The following is a 20,026-nucleotide window of genomic DNA, read 5'->3' as shown; positions in this document are numbered from 1 at the left end:
GTGATCGATCACTCTCCTCAGTTGCTTGATCTTCTGCATCTCCGCCTTCCTTTCCCCTGCTGGTTCCCTCTCTTCCCCTCATCTACTTTATTCTCTGCTTTGCACTAGTACTATTATGTTGTACTTTTCATCAAACATTATAAGCCACATAGAGCCTGCCTTGGTGGGATTATGCGGGATATAAATGTTCACAATAAATAAATAAAATAAATCCCCTGTGTCAAGCCCAGGGCAAAATGAACACTTTTTAAAATCTATACATGTCCCTTAGCTAGTGCCATACCCAATGGGGAAAGTTTTTAACATGGATGTATATTTTCTAGGGAAGATGGATAATACAAGTGTAAATTTTAGACACACCTAAATCATGATCAATCCCAAGCAAACTGAGCCCCTCTGAAATCTCAGCATCCTTGTGTCCTCCATATGTAAAGAGAGTTTTTTCTGAAATTTCTGTTTACACACACAAGCAACCTATATATACAAATGCTGTTATATAGGGTGAAGATGCTCCTACAATAACGACCTTTGTATGGTAAAAAGCCTGTCTCCTCTCCAGACAATGGTGATTCAATGAAGGTTTTTGTAGTATTTTCTGGCCAGTCAATATTCTGCCTGTAACAGTCAGCGGTTTTTTAAGTGCTCACCTTGGACAGCTAAATTAACAGCTACTTTACATTACAAATGGTCTTATAATTCCACTAACACATAAAGTTCTATGTGGATTTCTACATAAGAAGTCAAGCTGTTCTTAGGAAGTACATTATAGTAAAACACCTGCCTCTAAATATTTCTTAAAAGAAAAAGATTTCAACAATTTTTGAAAAACTAAATAGTTTTCAACATTCTAATATGAGATGGTAATGAATTCCAAATAGTGGCTGCCTAATATGAAAAGCTACATGAGAAAGCTCTCTTAGATCTAAATAGTCTAGAATTGGGGAGATGCAATAGAAAAGTATCTCATAGAGTGCCAATCCTGTCCCTCTTTGGTGGAAGCCTCCCAAATATTATATTGTACATAATTTAAAATGAATAATAAAGATCTATCAATAGAGGTGTAATTTTGTCATATTTATATGCAGAATACATCTGTCTCCTCCCATATCAAGTTCAATATCTCTTGTTTATTTTTAAAGGTCATCTTCCTTCTGCTCCTGCATACTTCAACAATTTTCTTATTCCTTATGTTCCCTCCTGTTCCTTTGGCTCATCCCACTGTATCCTTCTTGTTCTTCCATTACCTTTTTCTCTCTGTCTGAACATCTCTCTATATAAAAAGCAACACCAACGTTCTATGAAGCCTCCAGCCGGAAGTGTGAAGGGGGCGAGATATCCGGTTTCCCTATGAGTGTCTGCCCCGCCTTCTCTGTAACACAGTCAGTGAAGGAAAACAGCAGAGCACGAAATCAAATCGCTGGCTCTGTAACAGTGAAGGACTCAGAGGGGGGAGGGGAGAGAGGCCCGAGGGCAGGGACACACACACTCCCACATGCACACAGAAGAAAACATTGCTAGCCCCCGTTTCATTTGCATCAGAAACGGGGCTTTTTTACTAGTATCCCATAAAACTGCTTTCAGCTACTTTGTGCTCATGTTTTGAAATCTTCCCCATCAGTATCAGATTTCAAACTTTTTTCGCTAAGTTCAAGTCCCTATTAAAAACCCATCTTTTTCTAGGAGTCCGTCAGACTCATCTCTGCCTAACTTACCTTCACTATCCTTTCCTCCTTTTTTCCTCCTTGCTTCCTTTCACTCTGTACTGATTTTAATTAGTAAACCGTATAGTTGTTGTGCTTTGGCTCTTTTAGCGATATATCAAGATACTGCGAGATTACCACTAAAGCTCACGGCAGCCATCTTACAGATGTAGCTTCTGGAGGCAGAAGATAGTGGGGATTGCTCCTGCCTGGGCTACAACATTGGACCACCAGAGAGTATAAGATAGGCCCTCGTTGGGGGAGGGGGAGTCTACAGGTGGGAGGGGGATTCACAGGATCTGTTTTCAAGAGGCTTGGTACCAGGAGGGGGAACTCCATCTATGTATATGTCTATCTGTAAAATGCATGCACTTAGATGGCTTTTTGGCATTTATGTGTGTATATGCCTATTGTAGTGTGGCTCGTGGCTGTTTGCAGGATCTCATTGAAATGTCACACACACACACACACACACACACACACACACACACATACACTGTAATCCCCTGGGGTGTGGCTAGTATCTAGGAGCAGCAGTGGGTCCTCCTCTGAATGCCTGTTTTCTCTCTCTCTCTCACACACACACACACACACACACACACACACACACACACACACACACACAAACAGTTCAATTCAAAAGACCACAAAGGGTCCAGGTTGGATTCCCCTTGAGTTCAGTTCCACTCGTCCAAGTTGGCTTTAGTTATGCAGCAGAGAAAAGTTCCTCTAATTATGATCCCAGTGAGCAAATTTTTTCCCACAGTTTATAAGCTTCCAGGCTGGCAGCCTGTAGCTATAACCTATAACTCTCTGGTAAGGCTTCACCCAATTCCCCCCCCCCCCCCCCCCCCCAAGCAGTTCAAACAGTTTATCTCAGTCAGTTCATCAATTAAGCCAAAAATATCAGCAAACATTTTACTTTCACTTCTCCAGCACACACAAGAAGCCCTTCTATAATAAGGGCTGGCAGCACACTACACAGTGCTCATTCACCTGTGTCCTCCCACGCTGCCTTTAATGGCTGGAGTTCTCTTGCTCGGTAGTTTCCCATTCCATAACTGCAGGCTCTGCTGAGGGTTCCAGAGGCACATCCTTCTCCTCCTCCATACACTCCATGGTTTCTTCCCCCTCAGAGCTGCTTTTCTGGGCCTCTTGTTCTCGGAGAGTCCTCAGAAATTCCTCCCTTTGCTCACCACACCCAGGAGGAATCACATACTGCTTTCTCAGCAGGGTTGCCAGCTGGGAAAAATTTTCCCAGCCTGAAACAGCCATAAACCCGCCCAAAAACCACCCATAGCCAATCCCCGTCTTCCGCGTCACCGAACCCCGCCCCCGTGTCACTAACCCCGCCTCCCACATCACTAACCCCGCCCCACATCACTAGCCCCGCCCCTACATCATCCCTGCCGTCAGCCCCGCCCCTGAAAGGCTTATATTGGTCCAATTTGGACCAATAGAAGCCCCGGAAAGCTTCTATTGGACTGAATTGGACTAATAGAAGCCCCGGAAAAAACTGCCGAACTCGCACAGCGGCGGCAGGAAAACCGCCCAAAAAACCGCATCCCGCGGCCGGCGAAATTTTCCAGCCGCCACTGGCGAAAACCCGCCCAATTGGGCGGTAAAACCGCCCACCTGGCAACCTTGTTTCTCAGCCATGGAATTGAGCTTTGTCCTGGCCAGTCCCTCTAGTGGGGACTGGGCAAATGGCAAGCCTTTCCCTCTACTACTCCTTCTCCATCTCTGCTAGGACTCCACTCCTGCCTTTTGGTCCTGCCCTTCCCATCCTGTCCCAAAAGGGGTTCTGAGTACTGTAGTCTGAGGGGATTTTGCCTCCTAATGGGGACTTGTGCACTAACCTCATCATGACATATACAGGTTGCAAGTAAAAGTCAAAAGGACTTCATTTATGTACACCAAAAAGGCTGCAGTCAGCTCTGTTACTTCACAGGCTTAGTCCTTTTAAGCAGAGTCTCACTCACTCAATATAGTCCCAGCCAATACTCTTCATGGGGCTGGCTCTGAGCCAGGCCCAAACACTATGGCAACAAATGCCATCTCAGGTCCATTCTGGACACACATCAAATGTATATACTTTAGGAATACTCTGCAAGGTTCTCTCTTGGCAGTCTTCTGTCCATGTATAATTAACTCATGGAGGCTGACTTGACTGCTTACAGTTTCCTACCCCAGGGAAACACTTAGCTCTGGCTTCTCACTCAATATAGGGAGGGAAGGCCAGAAGAGAGGCGATCTGTGACTGCTGCTTTGAATGCAGGGGGTCCGGAGCCATGGAGGCAGGCAGGTGAGACCGCGGACTGCAGCGGCGGGGGGTGGTGGCAGCAGTGGGGGGAGCGATGGGGGTGGCAGAGGCGGGGGGAGCAACGGGGGTGGCAGCGGCAGGGAGAGCGACGGGGTGGTGCCAGCGGCGGGGGGGGGGGTGCAGGTGGGGCGGCGGAGGCAGGGCGGCCTTGCCCCGGGCCCGGCCTAGTCTCTAGGTGGCCCTGAATCTAATCATTCAATAGGGTGTTACTCTTGAAACTATTTGCAAAAAGAACTTTAGGGGCTCATTTTCAAAACAAAAAATGTCCAAAACTTAGAAAAATAAAACTAAAGGATGGTATGAAACTTTTGTCTTACACAGATGATATTTTCTTGTTGGTTTCAGCTGCATCTCATGATAATTTGTTTTCTGAATTAGATATGGGATGTAGGAAATAAAATGCTGGTCCCTTTCTGTGAGACTAAATTAAATGCAGATAAGACTAAGGTCTTAAGGTTTAGTACAAACAAATTGAGTATACCTGGGTATGTTTCTTGCTCAGATGGTTCACAGTTGACTATTGATAGACAGTCGAGAGCATTAGGTGTCACAAGTCTGGGACAACAGGCCTGGGATTTTACAACATTGTAGTTTAAAGATGCAAAACACTACATCACATGCATGATGTAACAGAGCCACCCTGACCATGGAACACATTGTCCCAGTAAACATCAAGTTGTTGCATTCTGTTTCTGCAGCCATTATATTGGCTCAGTCACCAGGGGAATGTCCAGTGGTCCTTGGCTGGCTTGCAGTCTTTGATAATGTTTGTCATGCCCTTGCTGACTGCGCACATGGACACTGGCCTTAGCAGTGAAAGATAAAGTTAGACGAAGTCTATATTATAAAGTCAGGTTAGAAAAGATGAATAGTGCCATGTATTATAATCCCATATACCTTGGTTATATAGGAACATACAGTGCTATATATAGGGGTCCTTTTATAAAGGAGCACTAGCGTTTTTAGCGCATGCTAAAAATAAGCATGTCCTAAACGCTAGAGACACCCATATATTCCTATGGGTGTCTCTAACATTTAGCGCATGCTAATCAGCGCATGCTACAAATGTTAGTGTGCCTTTGTAAAATATCCCTATAGTGCTTTATGCAGGAACCATTTGCCTCCACGTGTCTACATAGTACATACACTTGTTCTAAGAGTCTATTATATCTCAGTTCAAAAGTAAAATGAAGGATCAGACTAGGTCAACTATGCAGAATCATGCTTGATGATCAAGATGTATAGGAAATGGATAGGGCAGAATTTTAGGGTATGTAGGGTACTTACAATCTGTGAGAGCTCATTGGTAGTATACTGAAAAGGATACTGTGGCTTATGGATGAGGTTTCCGTGATCCTCCTAGGGGCTTTGATGTAGGCTATCAACATGGGTATTAGATAAGCAAGCAGCATCCTATCAAGCTAAAAGATAATTCTCCAGCAGCCAACACAAGAAGAATCTATTCTCCTTGAATACACAGAAAGAACCCTCCTTTTTATGTTTAGAGATTTCACCACAGATAATTCACGTATCATAGAAATGACATAACGTTATAGAGCACAAGACTGGGGTGTAAAACTACTTTACATAAGCATTATTTATTTATTTTGCATATACCACCATTGAGGAGCCATCATGGCAGTTTACAAAATCCAGTGCATAAAACAGGCATTGAACAAATTATAAAACATTACTGAGACAAACCAAAGACAAAAAATAAAAGCAGGGGACTTGGCATAGAACAACATATCAACCCTATATACAACTAGTGAGTGGGAGACATTTGGAATGGAAGAAACCATCATTATGACATAATAAACATTCATAAAAATATGCTTAACCAATGAAAAGTCTGAATACAAAAATAGGTTTTCAAGGCAGTCTAATATTTCTTTTCAAATGACTCCAGTCCTCGAGGCACACCTAGCCAGTCAAGGTTTTCAGGATATCCCCATTGAATTTATGTTGCTATTATCATTTCTAGGCCTTTAGGTCATTACATGTTTTGTTAGGTATTTCCTACTGTTCTTTTCAGGACTCAGCAGAATAATGTAACATTTAGGGAGAAAGATACAGCCCAGAAGTCCAGCACTGGAGGCTAGAATAGCAAATATTTCCACTGCCACCATGTACTTGCCCTTGGTGCTCGAGTATGTCGGGATAAAGGAAATCCAGACGCTGCAGAACACCAGCATGCTGAAGGTGATATACTTGGCCTCATTGAAACTGTCAGGTAGATTTCTTGCTAGGAAAGCTACGATGAAGCTGAGACTGGCCAGAAATCCCAGGTAACCCAGAACACAGTAAAATGCAATTATTGACCCTTCGTTACATTCAATTATTATTATTCCAATTTCTGATCTCATATTAAGATATGGGAATGGAGGAGCAATGAACAACCAGGCAAGACACAGAACAATTTGAATAAAGGAACAAAAAAGGAGCATAGGAATTGAGACCCTGGAACCCATCCATTTCCGGAGCTTGCTTTCAGGCTTGGTGGCATGAAAAGCCATGACCACAGTGATGGTTTTTGCTAGTATGGAGGAGAGAGTGATAGAGAAAGTGATCCCAAATGTAATATGTCGAAGAATGCAGTTTACTTCCTTTGGATGACCAATGTATATCAAGGAGCAAAGGAAGCAGAGAATGAGGGAGATGAGGAGAATGTAACTGAGGTCTCGGTTATTGGCTCTCACTATGGGAGTGTCACGGTAATTAATAAAGACTCCTAGGATGGCAACATTGATCAGAACGAAGAAAATGCTGATGATCGTTAAAGCTATCCCCAAAGGATCTTCATAAGACAGGAAGGTTTTCATTTTTGGGATACAAGCATCTCTCTTCTGATTGGGCCATTGGTCCTCTGGACATGTTGTACAGGTGTCCATATCTGAGAAGGAGAATTATTGTCTCATTATTGCACAGTTACCATGGAGCCCATTTACTAATGTACACTGCAAGTTTAGTGCACAAAATAGCATGAGCATTGTAACTCTAATAATATGTTGCTTCTAAACAGACAGGGCATTTGCTACTTGAACCAACATGGCTGGCTGGCCAGCTGACTGGAAGAGGGGCGGTATTATCTGGAGTATTTTCTCTCATTTTCCAAAGGGAACAACAATGTCACCCAGCCTGTGGAATAATCAATCACATTTCCTCAAGATTTGCTTCCCTGATCAATTTCACAGAGCAGAGACCATAATGAATAACTTGTATCTATGTTTAACCCCATGTGTTTCATGATATCACTCACCATAGGCGCCGACTCCGTGGGTGCTCGAGCACCCCCAATATTTTGAAACCTGCCCTCCTTGCTTTCCTGCAGCTCAGCCAGCGCTTAAAACTGATTTTACCTGAACAGCAGTGAAAGCAAAGCAGGGCAGAGCATAGCAGGCTGCCTCTCTGAGCGTCCTGCCCTCATTTCCTGTTTACACAAGCGCGGGAGGCTGAGAGAGATAAGGAGAGAAGACAAGAGGCAGCCTGCTGTGCTGTGCTTTGTTTTTACTGCTCTTCAGTCAGGTAAATCAAAGCAATAGATTTTAAACTAACAGGAGGTAGAAAAAAAGTTTAATTTGTGTCCTCTTATTTCATGAAAAAATGTGTCTTTGAAAGTGAAACTAAAGTGTCCTAAAGGGCTCATGTTTAGGGTTATTTTTTTCTTTTAAGTTAATGGCCATGATTTGTCTTAATATTTATAATAAATTTCTCCTGCCTACACCCCTCAAACAGACTGCAAGCACTGAGTCTTTCCCGATTAAATGGTGCTCTGTTTTATCTCTGGCTGCTGTTACAAATGTTTAAAAAGGTCAAATGTCATTTGAACCTTAAACTGCTGTGACACATAACTGATGAGAAACCAAAAGGAGATTGTGCAATGGCAAGAAAAACATTTTTTTGTTCTCTGTTTTAAATTTTTAATTGAAATGCTAAAGAAGAGTTTATGGTTCTTGTAGCCAGAGAATGTAGAAAAATCACTTTGCATTTTGAAAAGAAGTAGCCTGTTCAGAAGTTTGGGCAGACATTAGCAAGGATCTGGGCAGGGTTAGTGTCTTTGTGCTGCACTTTTAATAGGAGTGGTATGTTAAGCCTTATTCATTTACTATTGGAACCAGCTGCTCCTGAGCTTTGTGTAGTAGACTATACATTGTATTCTCAGCATAATTTGAAGAATGGTGGTTGCACCAGGGAACTATCCATAAATAGTAAAATATGCACAGTGTTTCCTTTGAAATACAATCTCAAATGAGAATATGATGAAATATAGAATAAAAAGCACTGAATTTATTGCTCCTCAAAGAGCCTCAGTGCTGCTTTATGTCTTGGAACATGGTATGTGGAGAAAGTGCCCTGCAAAATCAGACAGGGTTCTGTATAAATGTGTGGTATGGTTACTCTTCACCTGTGCCACACTGCAGTGAACACAGAATGATGGATGCATCTGGTTCTAGATTGTAAGCGCTTTGAGCAGGGACTGTCTTTTTGTGTATGGTGTACAGCGCTGCGTATGCCTTGTAGCGCTTTAGAAATGATAAGTAGTAGTAGTAGTAGTATGGATGGGAGGGCAGGGGAGAGAGGAGAATTACTGGATATGGATGGGGGGAGAGGGCAGGGGAGAGAGGAGAAAAACTACACATGGATGGAGAAAATAGACGCTGGATGGAAAGAGGGAAGAGAGGGGGCAGACGCTGGATGGAAAGGAAAGAGAGAGGGGCAGATGCTGGATGGAAATGGGGAAGAGAGGGGGCAGATGGTAGAAGGAAAGGGGGGAGAGAGGGGGGAGACGCTGGATGGAAAGGGGGGAAAGTTAAAGATCGAGGAAAGAAGAAACAAGAGACTGGGACCAAAACAATTAGAAACAGTAAACGGCCAGACCACAAAGGTAGGAAAAAAATGAATTTTATTTTTAGTTTAGGATAAAGTAGTGTGGTAGCTGTGTTAATAAATACAGAAAATGGAAGTAAGGTGATATCTTTACTGGACTAATTTTAATACATTTTTGACTAATGTTTGGAGACCAAACCCTCCTTTCTTATGTCAGAACAGAATACCATAACAGCAGTATACTGTCCTGACCTGAGGACAGAGGTTTTGGCCTTTGAAAGCTAATTGAAAAATGTATTTAGTCCACTAAAATGATATCATATTTTCCATTTTTTGTTTTATTTGTATTTGTTAACCTATAGTATAGTGATTGAAATATGTCAGTTTTTAAAATTTGCATCTCTTTATATTTGCACAGTACAGGGGGACTGAGGGGTGGGACTATTACTACTACTACTACTACTACTATTTAGCATTTCTATAGCACTACAAGGCGTATGCAGCGCTGCACAAAAATAGAAGAAAGACAGTCCCTGCTCAAAGAGCTTACAATCTAATAGACAAAAAAAGAAAGTAAGCAAATCAATTCAATTAATGTGTACAGGAAGGAAGACTGTTCAGGGAAGACTACAGTAGACAGAATTTTAAGATGGGGGGGGGGGGGGGGGAGAGACGCACTGCCTGTAAAAAAAAGAAAAAAAAAATTCAGCACCCCCAATAATTTTGAAAAGTTGGCTCCTATGTCACTCACCGGTTTGGTTGGAGACCTCTCCCTCAGCACATGGAATACAGTCATAGCAACAGACGGGCTTTTCTTTCCTGGTTAACTTTCTGTAACCAGGATGGCAACTCGGGCTGCATCTGGATTGCGGAGGTGTCTGAGGATTGAGAAAACAGGTTATGTAACTTCATTTGACACTGATCGTTGCTTCTAAAATGGTGTGCTCCTTTTCTGATCACCAGTTGAGATATTTTCTTTGGATATCAGAAACCGAGCAGAATAAGCAGTCCACATAAGTGGGCCAACCACAAAATGTCCCAGGCTCAAGTTTCAATCAACCGTATATATCTGTTGCCTTTTACAAAATAGGCCTATGTGCCTTGATGGCCTAGGGAACCTGTTATCCAATTATCCTCAAGGGCCAGTTACAAAGGATCAAGCTACCTAACCATGGCTTGATTGGACTGGTTGAAAATGTTCCTTATGGAGCAGCTAATTACTACCGTCTGTTTTTGCTTTCAAAGTAGGAGTCCCTGGGGGCATGTTTACACTATGAAACAACAGCCAGCAAACTTGGATTTTCAGTTCTAACTGGCTAAGGGACCCTTTTAATAAGCCGTGTAAGCGTCTACGTGCGCCCAACGTGTGCCAAAGTGCAGGTACCGCATGGCTACCGTATGGCTCTTGCAGTAATTTCATTTTTGGAGTGCGTCTGATATGCATGTCTGAAAAATGTTTATTTTCGGATGCACGTATCGGACGCGTGCCAAGTGGCATTTGACGCACATAGGTCATTACTGCCCAGTTACCAATGAGTCTTTACCACTAGGTCAATGGCTGGTGGTAAGGACTAAGACTCAAAATGAATGCGCAGCAATTTTGATTTTGCTGCACGTCCATTTTCGGCAAAAAATTTTAAAAGGCCTTTTTTACAGGCGCGCTGAAAAATGGATTGGCATGTGCTCAAAACCCATTCCTACACTACCACAATCCATTTTCAACAAGCCTTTGTAAAAGGACCCCTAAATTTTTATCCCCTAGACCACTACTACTACTATTACTACTTATCATTTCTATAGCGCTACTAGACATACACAGTGCTGTATACTAAACACATATGAGGCGGTCCCTGCTCGGTAGATCTTACAACCTGTTCAAGACAAACAGGGCTAATAAGTGATTAGGGAATTACTTATAGTGGGAAGATTAAAACAGACATGGGCACTGAACAGGTGAATAGGAGTTAGGTGTTAAAAACAGCCTCAAAAAGGTGGGCTTTTAGCCTCGTTTTGAATATACAAAGCAGACAACTTTATCTGACAAGTGTTGCTGATGGGGCAGAATCTGTGGCAGCCAGTCGTTGACAATCATTCTTTTGATCATTTTATGGCAAGATTCATGATACCTGCTTGGATCAGCACCTCTCATCATGATCTAATATCACTTAAATCTGACCTGGGTGAATGAACTCTCCCATATGATCGCCTTTTCATTAATGGTGAAATCTTGTCCTGGAGGAACATGAGGGTTATAACTTCCAACAATTTCATATTTCCATGTCCCATCGGGAAGAAATAGCAAGGTAAAAATATCGTATCCAGTGGCGAGGTCTCCATTCTCATCCATGTACATCTCTTCCCCCAGACCGTTCTTAAAGTGGAGATTCCTCAGATAATGATGGAGCTAAAGATTGAGGTGAAAATTTACAGCGGTGCCAGTTACTCAGATAATTTCAAGTATACATAATAACAAAACCTTTTCTTTTCTTTTCTTTATAATTATTATAAGGGTAGCAAATTTCAAAGCCATTTCTGCAGATGGACTTTTGTGTGTGTGTGGGGGGGGGAGGGGGGGGGTTGAAAAATGTCCACCCTATATACAGTTAAAATTATATGTGTTGTGCTATTATGCAGAAAGTCACCAGAGTATTCAGTCAGGGATTGTCAATATTCCTTTAAATGGTGCCAGTTGTTTTAGTCACAGATATTTAGTGCAAGCCCCTATCCAGGTACCAGCATGGAATATCAAATTTGGGGTAGCTATCAGGACTTACCTTAGTATCAATCATATTCAGAGGCAGACCCAGGATAACTATCCAGTTAACTTTGGGCAGCTTTTTTGCCATCCTAAGTTAACTGGATAGTTATCTGGGTAATACTGCTGAAAACTGGCAGGATTCAGATAGCTGCTGGCTCTACCCAACCGCTCCAGGCTTCTCTGACATTAACCGAATCATGCCATTGAAAATCCATGGCTGCCTCCAGTGAGTAATCAAATTATATGGACAATAAATTTCAATGCAGGGCCTTCATATCAACATTGTCACATCATCCTCCTTCCTCAGGTCAATATGGTATAGTGGTGTTACAGTATCCTATCCTGACCTGAGGAAGGGGGTTTTGTTCTCCGAAAGTTAGTCAAAATGTATTGAAATTAGTCCAATAAAAAGATTACCTTATTTCCATGTTCTATTTTTAAACATTTATTAACACAGCTACAATACTACTTTATCCTAAAGCAAAAAAAGAAAAAAATATATTTTATTTACAGTTTGTTGTCTCTGGTTTCTGCTTTCCTTATCTTCTTTTCACTGTCTCCCTTCCATCCAGCATCTGTCTTCACTCTCTCCCTGCCACCCAGTATCTGTCCTCTCTCCTGTCCCCTCTATTCACTGTCTGCCCTCTCTCTCCCTGCCCCTTCCATCCACTGTCAGCCCTCTCTCTCCCATCCACTGTCTGCCCTCTCTAGCCATTCCATCCACTGTCTGCCCCTGTCTGCCCTCTCTCTCCCCCTTCCATCCACTGTCTGCCCTTTCTCTCCCTTCCATCCACTGTCTGCCCTTTCTCTCTGCCTTTTCGATCCAGTGGCATAGCCACAGGTGGGCCTGGGTGGGCCAGGGCCCATCCACTTAGGGCTCAGGCCCACCCAATAGCAGCACATATTTAGTGCTAGCTAGTGGGGATCCCAACCTCCGCCAGCTGAGGACCTCCCCCTGATGATGCTGAAAACACTGCTCTCCACTTCAGCAGTCTAAGCTTCCTAAGCTGCTGATACTGGCCTCATTGCATTGGGGGGGGGGGGGGGGGAGAACACTTGGTGCCCACCCACTTCTTGACTAGGCCCACCCAAAATCTGCTGTCTGGCTACGCCCCTGCTTCGATCCACCATTTGCCTTCAATTTCCCCCTTCCATCCAGGATCTGTCCTCTCTCTCTCTGCCCCCTCTTTTCGCCCCCCCCCCCCAGTTCTGGCCCCATTATCCCACCTGCCCCTAGTTCCAGCCCCAGCCCATATCTCCCACCTGATCCCCTTTTCAGCCCCCAGTTCCAGCCCCACTATCCTATCAGTCCCCAGTTTCAGCCCCAGCCCTTTTCTCCCATCAGTCCTGAGCTTCAGCCCCAGTCACTTCTCCCTGACCCCTTTTCAGCCCCCAGTCCCCACAGTTTCAGCCCCCAGTTCCAGTACTAGCCCCCTTATCCCACCTACCCTCCTTTTTAGCCCCCAGTTCCAGTCCCCTTCATTCACCTGCCTTGCATTAGGGCCCCCCTTTTCAGCTCCAGCCCCATTCTCTCACCTACCCTACTTTTCAGCCCCAGATCCATTCTGCCCCCGCCCCAGAGCCCCCCGACCCAGTACCCACCTGCCTACCCTCGGCTCCCTCGATGGCCCCCTTCTCTCTGCCACCTGACCCCCTGCATTTTAAAGGTCGTGCAATCGGCAGCACAGCACCTCACATCTGCCTGTAAAAGTGGAGCAAAGTGGAGGAGTGGCCTAGTGGTTAGAGTACCAGTCTTGAAATCCAGAGGTGGCTGGTTCAAATCCCATTACTGATCCTTGTGATCTTGGGCAAGTCACTTAACCCTCAATTGCCTCAGGCACAAACTTAGATTGGGAGCCCTCCTGGGACAGAGAAATGTCCAGTGTACCTGAATGTACCTCACCTTGAGTTACTACTGAAAAAGGTGTGAGCAAAATCCAAATTAATAATAATAACTAATTGCTTATATCACCAGTCACTATATACTCAATTATAACATCATAAAAAATGTTATTGACATCATAAAATAGCTTTTTTATGACCATCAGAATATGGCAGACTTAAAACATTTTAAATCCTTTATGCAGTAGCTTCCAAATTGACATCGGTCCTGTTTTAATTTTTTTTCTTCAGTATATCTATATGTTCTCAAAACTGGGGGGCCCTTTTAATAAGGTGCACGTAAAACTGGTCTGCGCTGGTGTAGGTGCATGTTTTGGACGCACACAGGTCCATTTTTCAGCACGCCAGGAAAAAAGGCATTTTTTTTGTGACCGAAAATGGACGTGTGGCAAAATTAAAATGAACACACGTCCATTTTCAGCCTGAGACCTTACTGCTACCCATTGACTTGGCAGTAAGGTCTCACGCACTAACTGGGTGGTATCAGTGTGCGTACATTGCTGATTACCACCGGGTAAGCGCCACGTGGTAGAAAATATTTTCTACCGCATGTTTTGGATGTGCGTCAAAAATGGAATTACTGCCCTGGGCACGCAGTAGGCGTGTTGGATGCACGTTGGAACCTATACGTGTCTTAGTAAAAGGGCCCCTAAATATTTAACTTTTAGCACTGTTGTCAACATTCAGACTTGCTGATATAAGTGATGAATTATGCTGGGATGGTTTGACAATGCCTCTAGTGAGGGGACTTTTCTAGTTCAGATTGCTCCTACCAAGCTGAATATCGACCCTTAGTTTACGCATGTAAAGGGCAGATTTTAGAAAAGCCACTGTGGCTCTATGGCTGGTGTAAGTGCTTACTCCTAAAATATAGGGATATATTTAGCTTTTACCCTAGTATTCTGTAAAGAAAAAGAGGTGCCTACTTTCCTTTATAGGATGGGGTCTATATATGTGAATTCTTGGCACCTAAAATAGGTTCCCCTTTATACACCGTGTTTCTAAAACAATGGGACCCTCAACATTTTTCCAAATAACTCAAAAACAAATATATTTAAAAAGTTATTACTATTACTGACAGGTGTTACTGCAAGATGCTGTAAAAGATCCCTGTTTTCAAAATGACATCATTCAGGAAGTGATCGTTAAGAGCCATTTTATCAAAATGGCATTTAGTGATTAAGCCAAGTAGAGAAGAGGGATTCAGTGGCGCAGTAGATCATCATAGCAAGAGAAAGGCGCAGAGGCCTCAAGAATTGGTGTGAAGAAACAGCAGAATGGCCATTTGGCCTTTATCTGCCATCATGTTGCTATGTTTCTAATGTTCTCATTAGTGCGTGGCCATTAGCGCATAAGCACTTACCAGCACCTTTTTTGTGTGCAGTAAGGGCTCATGTGCTAACCTCACGCTAATCGATTAGCATGTGGCAGTGTAGCTGCACTAACTGATTACCGCAGAACATGCCTACTGTCTGCTCCCAGACCTGCCCCAGTGCTAAAAAAAAATCCAATTTGAATTGGTACAAAAGCTACAGCAGGATGCCTGAGTGTGCTCAGTGGTAGTGCATGTTAACTTGCTGTAAGCGTGTGTTAGTACTTCCTGCAGGTTAGTTAAAGGAAGAGGGAATAACAGGAGAAGAAGGGCTAATGAGCCAATGCTCAAAACCTAATGCCAGCGTTAGAAGTGATAAAAATGCTAGTGCGCCTTTGTAAAAGGGGGCCCAATGATTAGCACAGATAGCATAGTGGACACTTTTTATTTTTTGCTTGTTATTTCCTAACGTTTTGTTTTTCTCCTCCACTTTCCTTTCTTCTCCCATTTCATTATGATTGACATTCCTTTCCTTTTCACGTTTTTTATTGTTGTGCATCACCTAGAGTCTCTTTTACTAAGCCGAGTAGGCGCCTATGCGCATCAGTTTGGAATTACCACCCGGCTACCGCGTGGCCCAATCGGTAATTTCATTTTTTACACACGTCCAGTAAGCATGCTGGAAAATATTTTTATTTTCCGGTGCATGGGCGGTAATTGGCATTTGAACGCGTGTTGACCATTACCACCTGGTTAACGCATGAGACCTTACTGCTAAGTCAATGGGTGGTGGTAAGGTCTCAGGCCCAAAATGGACATGCGTCATTTTCATTTAGCTGCATGTCCATTTTCAGCCCCCCCCCCCCCCCCAAAAAAAGGCATTTTTTTACAGGTGCGCTGAAAAATGGATCTGTGCACATCCAAAACGTGCGCCTAGAGTAGCGCAGGCCACTGTTCAGTGCACCTTAGTAAAAGGATCCCGTAGATTGTTGATTGAGTAGTATATCAAATTTTAAATAAACTTGGAAAATTGGAAATGTAGTCAAACAGAGGTTAATGAGGTCATTTTCTATTCCCTGTCAATGCTCAGAGAACAGCACACAAAACAAAGCCGCCTTTAACGCTGAAAACCTAACACCAGCTCAGAGCACACGTTGGGGTGTTAGTAGAGAAGATTTCTCATGTTTTCCAATTTTTATGTAATTTGAAAGCAGAAGGAAGCCTGTGGAAGCCTGTAAGCACTGGTAGTGAGAGACAAATTTATGCAGCTCAGAGCAAATCCAAAAGTGAAAGCACACAGTGGCACCTGTTTTCTGCCCTCAAATATAAGCTTTTCAGCTGAAAATATTTTTTTGAAAAGCTCATATTTAAAGCATAGAAGAATGGTCCCAGTGTGTGCTTTGCTTCCAGGTTTGCCAGGTGCATGCGTACAAGAGTTGTTTAACTCTTGTGCACATGCACCAGACACGTTCTTCCCCCTTGCTTTCAGTCAAACAGTGTGCATATCATTTGTATCCTTTTACAGTTGAGCAACGGGGAGCTATTTTTCAGCGCTGTGCTCGCGATATTGATCGGGCGCTGTTCCAGATAGTGTCAAATTCTGAGCATCGATCCCTAGGTTAGGGAGTACAGTGACCTTTCTCTGCTGTGTTCCAGGCTCACCCCCTTCCTTCATTTTACATAAAGACTGTCTGGAAGAGAGGGGCTGGAGTAAGACACCTCTGCTGCTCTGAATCTGAAAAGAAGTGGTAGAACTGCATTCCAGACTGTTCCCCCAGAAATTAAACTCTGGGTAGTGTGATGAGCAAGGTAGATATGGGGAGGGGGGAGATCTTTGGGAAAAGGCGCCCAAAAGCCTGGCATCTCCCAAAGGACTTAAGGGACTACAATTCCCAGTTTCCCCGAGGTAGAACCAGACATTTCTCAGAAGACTTAAGGGACTACAACTCCCAGTTTCCCCAGGGTAGGTCCCATGAATCTTTTAGAGAGGTTAGCCCTCACTATAAGCCCCAAGATCCCTGGGGCAAGTCACCAGGAAGGATAATACTGACTACACTTCCCAAGTTCCTGAGGGTGGGTCTCATGACCCTTTTAGGCCAGCTAATCATAAGGATTATCAGCTGCAGAAGAAGGGGAAAGGGGAGGAACCGATGGAGTGCCCATAGAAAAGGTTTCATTAATTCAAGGGGAGGGAGGAACACCTGAGCCAGAGCCCATGGACATTTCTGCTCTGGCAAAGGTGAAAGGAGAGCAGCCTAAGGGACTGATAAACTTGATTGTGTATTTCATCCAAAGGTGGAGGAAGGATCCCTAAAGAGAAAGCCTTTGGAATTACTGCAAGCATTTAAACCTGTTTCCTTTTGAAGTATATTAGGAACTTGATACTGCATTCAAGCCTGACCCATGTAGGTGGATATCAGATGTTAGGCTGCTGGTATGTTTAAGGGAGGGGTCCCCTATGCCTCAGAATGTTAACTGAGGAGAGGGTACAAAGGGCTCGAGTTTGCTGGAAGTAATTGTAGTATATGAACTTTTTCAAGTGAATGAACTTTCTTTAAAAGATAGCATTGAACTCTGTGCGAGACTGGAGCTATAAGCACTCTGGTGTGGCCAGCGAGTGCATCCGGTTGAAAGGGGGGCTTTTTTTGGCCACCCTTATAGGCAAAACCCGTAAGCGGGCTCCCTACATGAAATTAGCTGTTATATGATGTGAACCAGGAGAAGAAGGGCCCTGGAACAATAGAGCTTTATGTTTCTTAACTATTATAATTTCAAATAATTATAAACAAAGTTTTATATAGAAACCCCGCAAGGGAGCCGTGGACCTGGACTTACAAGTTACTAATTACACTTGAGAGGCATCACGGTGTGATAGTAGCCATCAAAAAAAAATAATAGATTATGTCAGCCTCACTAACTCAAGAAAACATCAGCATATTATCTTATCTGCAGGGAAAGGAGACACAGGCCTACATACAAAGCAAAATGTAATAATAAAAGTATGATGTACAACTATACAGCATTGTTGTGGGAGGGGTGGTGTTCAAATTATGATGATTGTTGTTTAATTATCAAAATCCTAGGGGAGAGATAGGATACGTAAGGCTAAAAGTTCAGCTGGAGCACTTAATACAATATACAGTCCCTGCTCTGACCACAAGAACTGAAAATCTATGAAGTCATACAGGGGCCCTTTTACTAAGCCGCATAGGTGCGTATGTGCATCCTACGCATGTCAGTTTTGAACTACCGCCTGGCTACTGTGTGCCCCTGGTGGTAATTTCATTTTTTATGTGCATTCGCTATGAGCGCCAGAAAAGTTTCTGGTGCGTGGCACTAACCGGGTGGTAACCAGCATTGTACATGCGCTGACAATTACCACCCAGTTAACACATGAGACCTTACTGCTAAGTCAATGGGTGGCAGTAAGGTCTCAGGCCCCAAATGGACGCATGCCAATTTTCATTTTGTTGCACATCCATTTTCGGCCAAAGAAGGGCCTTTTTTGCAGGTCCCCTTAAAAATTGAACTGTGCGCATCCAATACACGTGTCTATACCAGCACAGGCCAGTTTTTTGGTGCACCTTAGTAAAAGGACCCCACAATCTCCACAGCACTCTCCCTCCTCTGTGAAAGCTTCCATTTCACTCTGTTCCAAAGTATATCACTCTTTTTATTCTGAATAAAGAAGTCCTGTAACAAATGATATTACCTTCCATGGCAAATAATCCAAAAATTCCCAATTTTCTGTACTCCGTGTGGTGTCATTTCCTGAGCCAGACATGATCATGTTATGCAGTGCGTGTGCCACGGCATACATAGCATTGTACACATTATAGCTGCTTGCAAAGTGTGTGGTGTGACAGTGATCACTGAATTCGGATGAACCTGTATGGCTGGATATACTCCTAGGGCTGCATTGTCTTTTGATATTCTTTGGGCAGTTGCTGTCACACAGGCTCAGCCACCAATCCAAACTATAATAATCAGTTTTAAGCCAGATAGGATTCGTCTCACGGATAAATTTGAAAAACTTTGGCATATCCTTCCTATGCGTGGTAAATATCAAGGAGTTGTTCTTCATATGAAAACCCAATAGTATTTCTAAACTTAGCTCCATCTTATCTATGGAGATGAAAACCTTGCCAGGTATCTGTAGAAAGTAATACCTCATCACATCCTGTATTGTAAATACAGAATTTTCATTAAAGTAGAGAATGTTCACAGTAGAGGATTCATTAATTAAGCCGGCAATTTTCTCTAATTGCATATCTGGGATTCTGCCGTGGTGAGGGAAGGTTTCATGGAATGAGACGCAGCCACCGTTCTGTTCAATTCCTTCTCTCAGAATCCGCACAGCCCTCTCACTGCCTTCATCATTGGGTGCAATGATACCAACCCAGTTCCAGCCAAAATGCTTCAGGAGTTTGCCTATCCCAGCACAAAGATGCAACTCATTGGGGACAGTCCGGTAGAAATAAGGAAACGTATCAGTGTCGCTCATATAAAGATTCTGTGAGGTGTAGCTGATCTGTTGTAGAAAAATAATGAACATATTGTCATGATAGGTCTATAAAATAGTGAGTGGAGTGGAATGGGTAGATGTGAATCGCTTGTTTACTCTTTCCAAAAAATACTAGGACTAGGGGGCATGCGATGAAGCTACAAAGTAGTAAATTAAAAAGAATCAGAGAAAACTTTTCTTCACTCAACATGTAATTAAACTCTGGAATTCGTTGCCAGAGAATGTAGTAAAAGCAGTTAGCTTAGCGGGTTTTAAAAAAAACGTTTGGATGGCTTCCTAAACGAAAAGTCCATAGACCATTATTAAAATGGACTTGGGGAAAATCCACTGCTTATTTCTAGGATAAACAGCATAAAATGTATTGTACTTTTTGGGATCTTGCCAGGTACTTGTGACCTGGATTGGCCACTGTTGGAAATAGGATGCTGGGCTTGATGGACCTTCAGTCTGTCCCAGCATGGCAATACTTATGTTCTTATGTTCATCTTTGTCTCTGTGACATAACAGTTTAAATCACACAGACCATAGGCTTTGGTAGAACATAATTTGCAGGTGGTTGTTTATATGCACGGAGTCTGGATGGACTATGGAAAAATTAAGACATACCTGATAATTTTCTTTCCTTTAGTCACAGCAGATGAATCCAGGAACTGATGGGTTGTATCCGTCTACCAGCAGG

General features: G+C 43.2%; 1 protein-coding gene across 1 annotated transcript; it reads right to left on the bottom strand.

The window, feature by feature from the left end:
• Positions 1 to 6,011: 6,011 nt before the first annotated feature.
• LOC115464445 (vomeronasal type-2 receptor 26-like) lies at positions 6,012 to 19,377 on the bottom strand. Its single transcript, XM_030194825.1, has 4 exons — positions 18,535 to 19,377; positions 11,027 to 11,254; positions 9,602 to 9,728; positions 6,012 to 6,916 (listed from the first exon to the last, which is right to left on the bottom strand). The coding sequence occupies exons 1-4, from the start codon at positions 19,375 to 19,377 to the stop codon at positions 6,012 to 6,014; spliced, it is 2,103 nt and encodes a 700-aa protein (XP_030050685.1).
• Between the last annotated feature and the right edge of the window lie 649 nt (positions 19,378 to 20,026).

Source organism: Microcaecilia unicolor, chromosome 3 (assembly GCF_901765095.1).
Source record: "Microcaecilia unicolor chromosome 3, aMicUni1.1, whole genome shotgun sequence".
Taxonomy (NCBI): Eukaryota; Metazoa; Chordata; class Amphibia; order Gymnophiona; family Siphonopidae; genus Microcaecilia; species Microcaecilia unicolor.
Note: the sequence above shows the minus strand (reverse complement) of the source record. Positions and strands in the feature narration are given on the sequence as shown.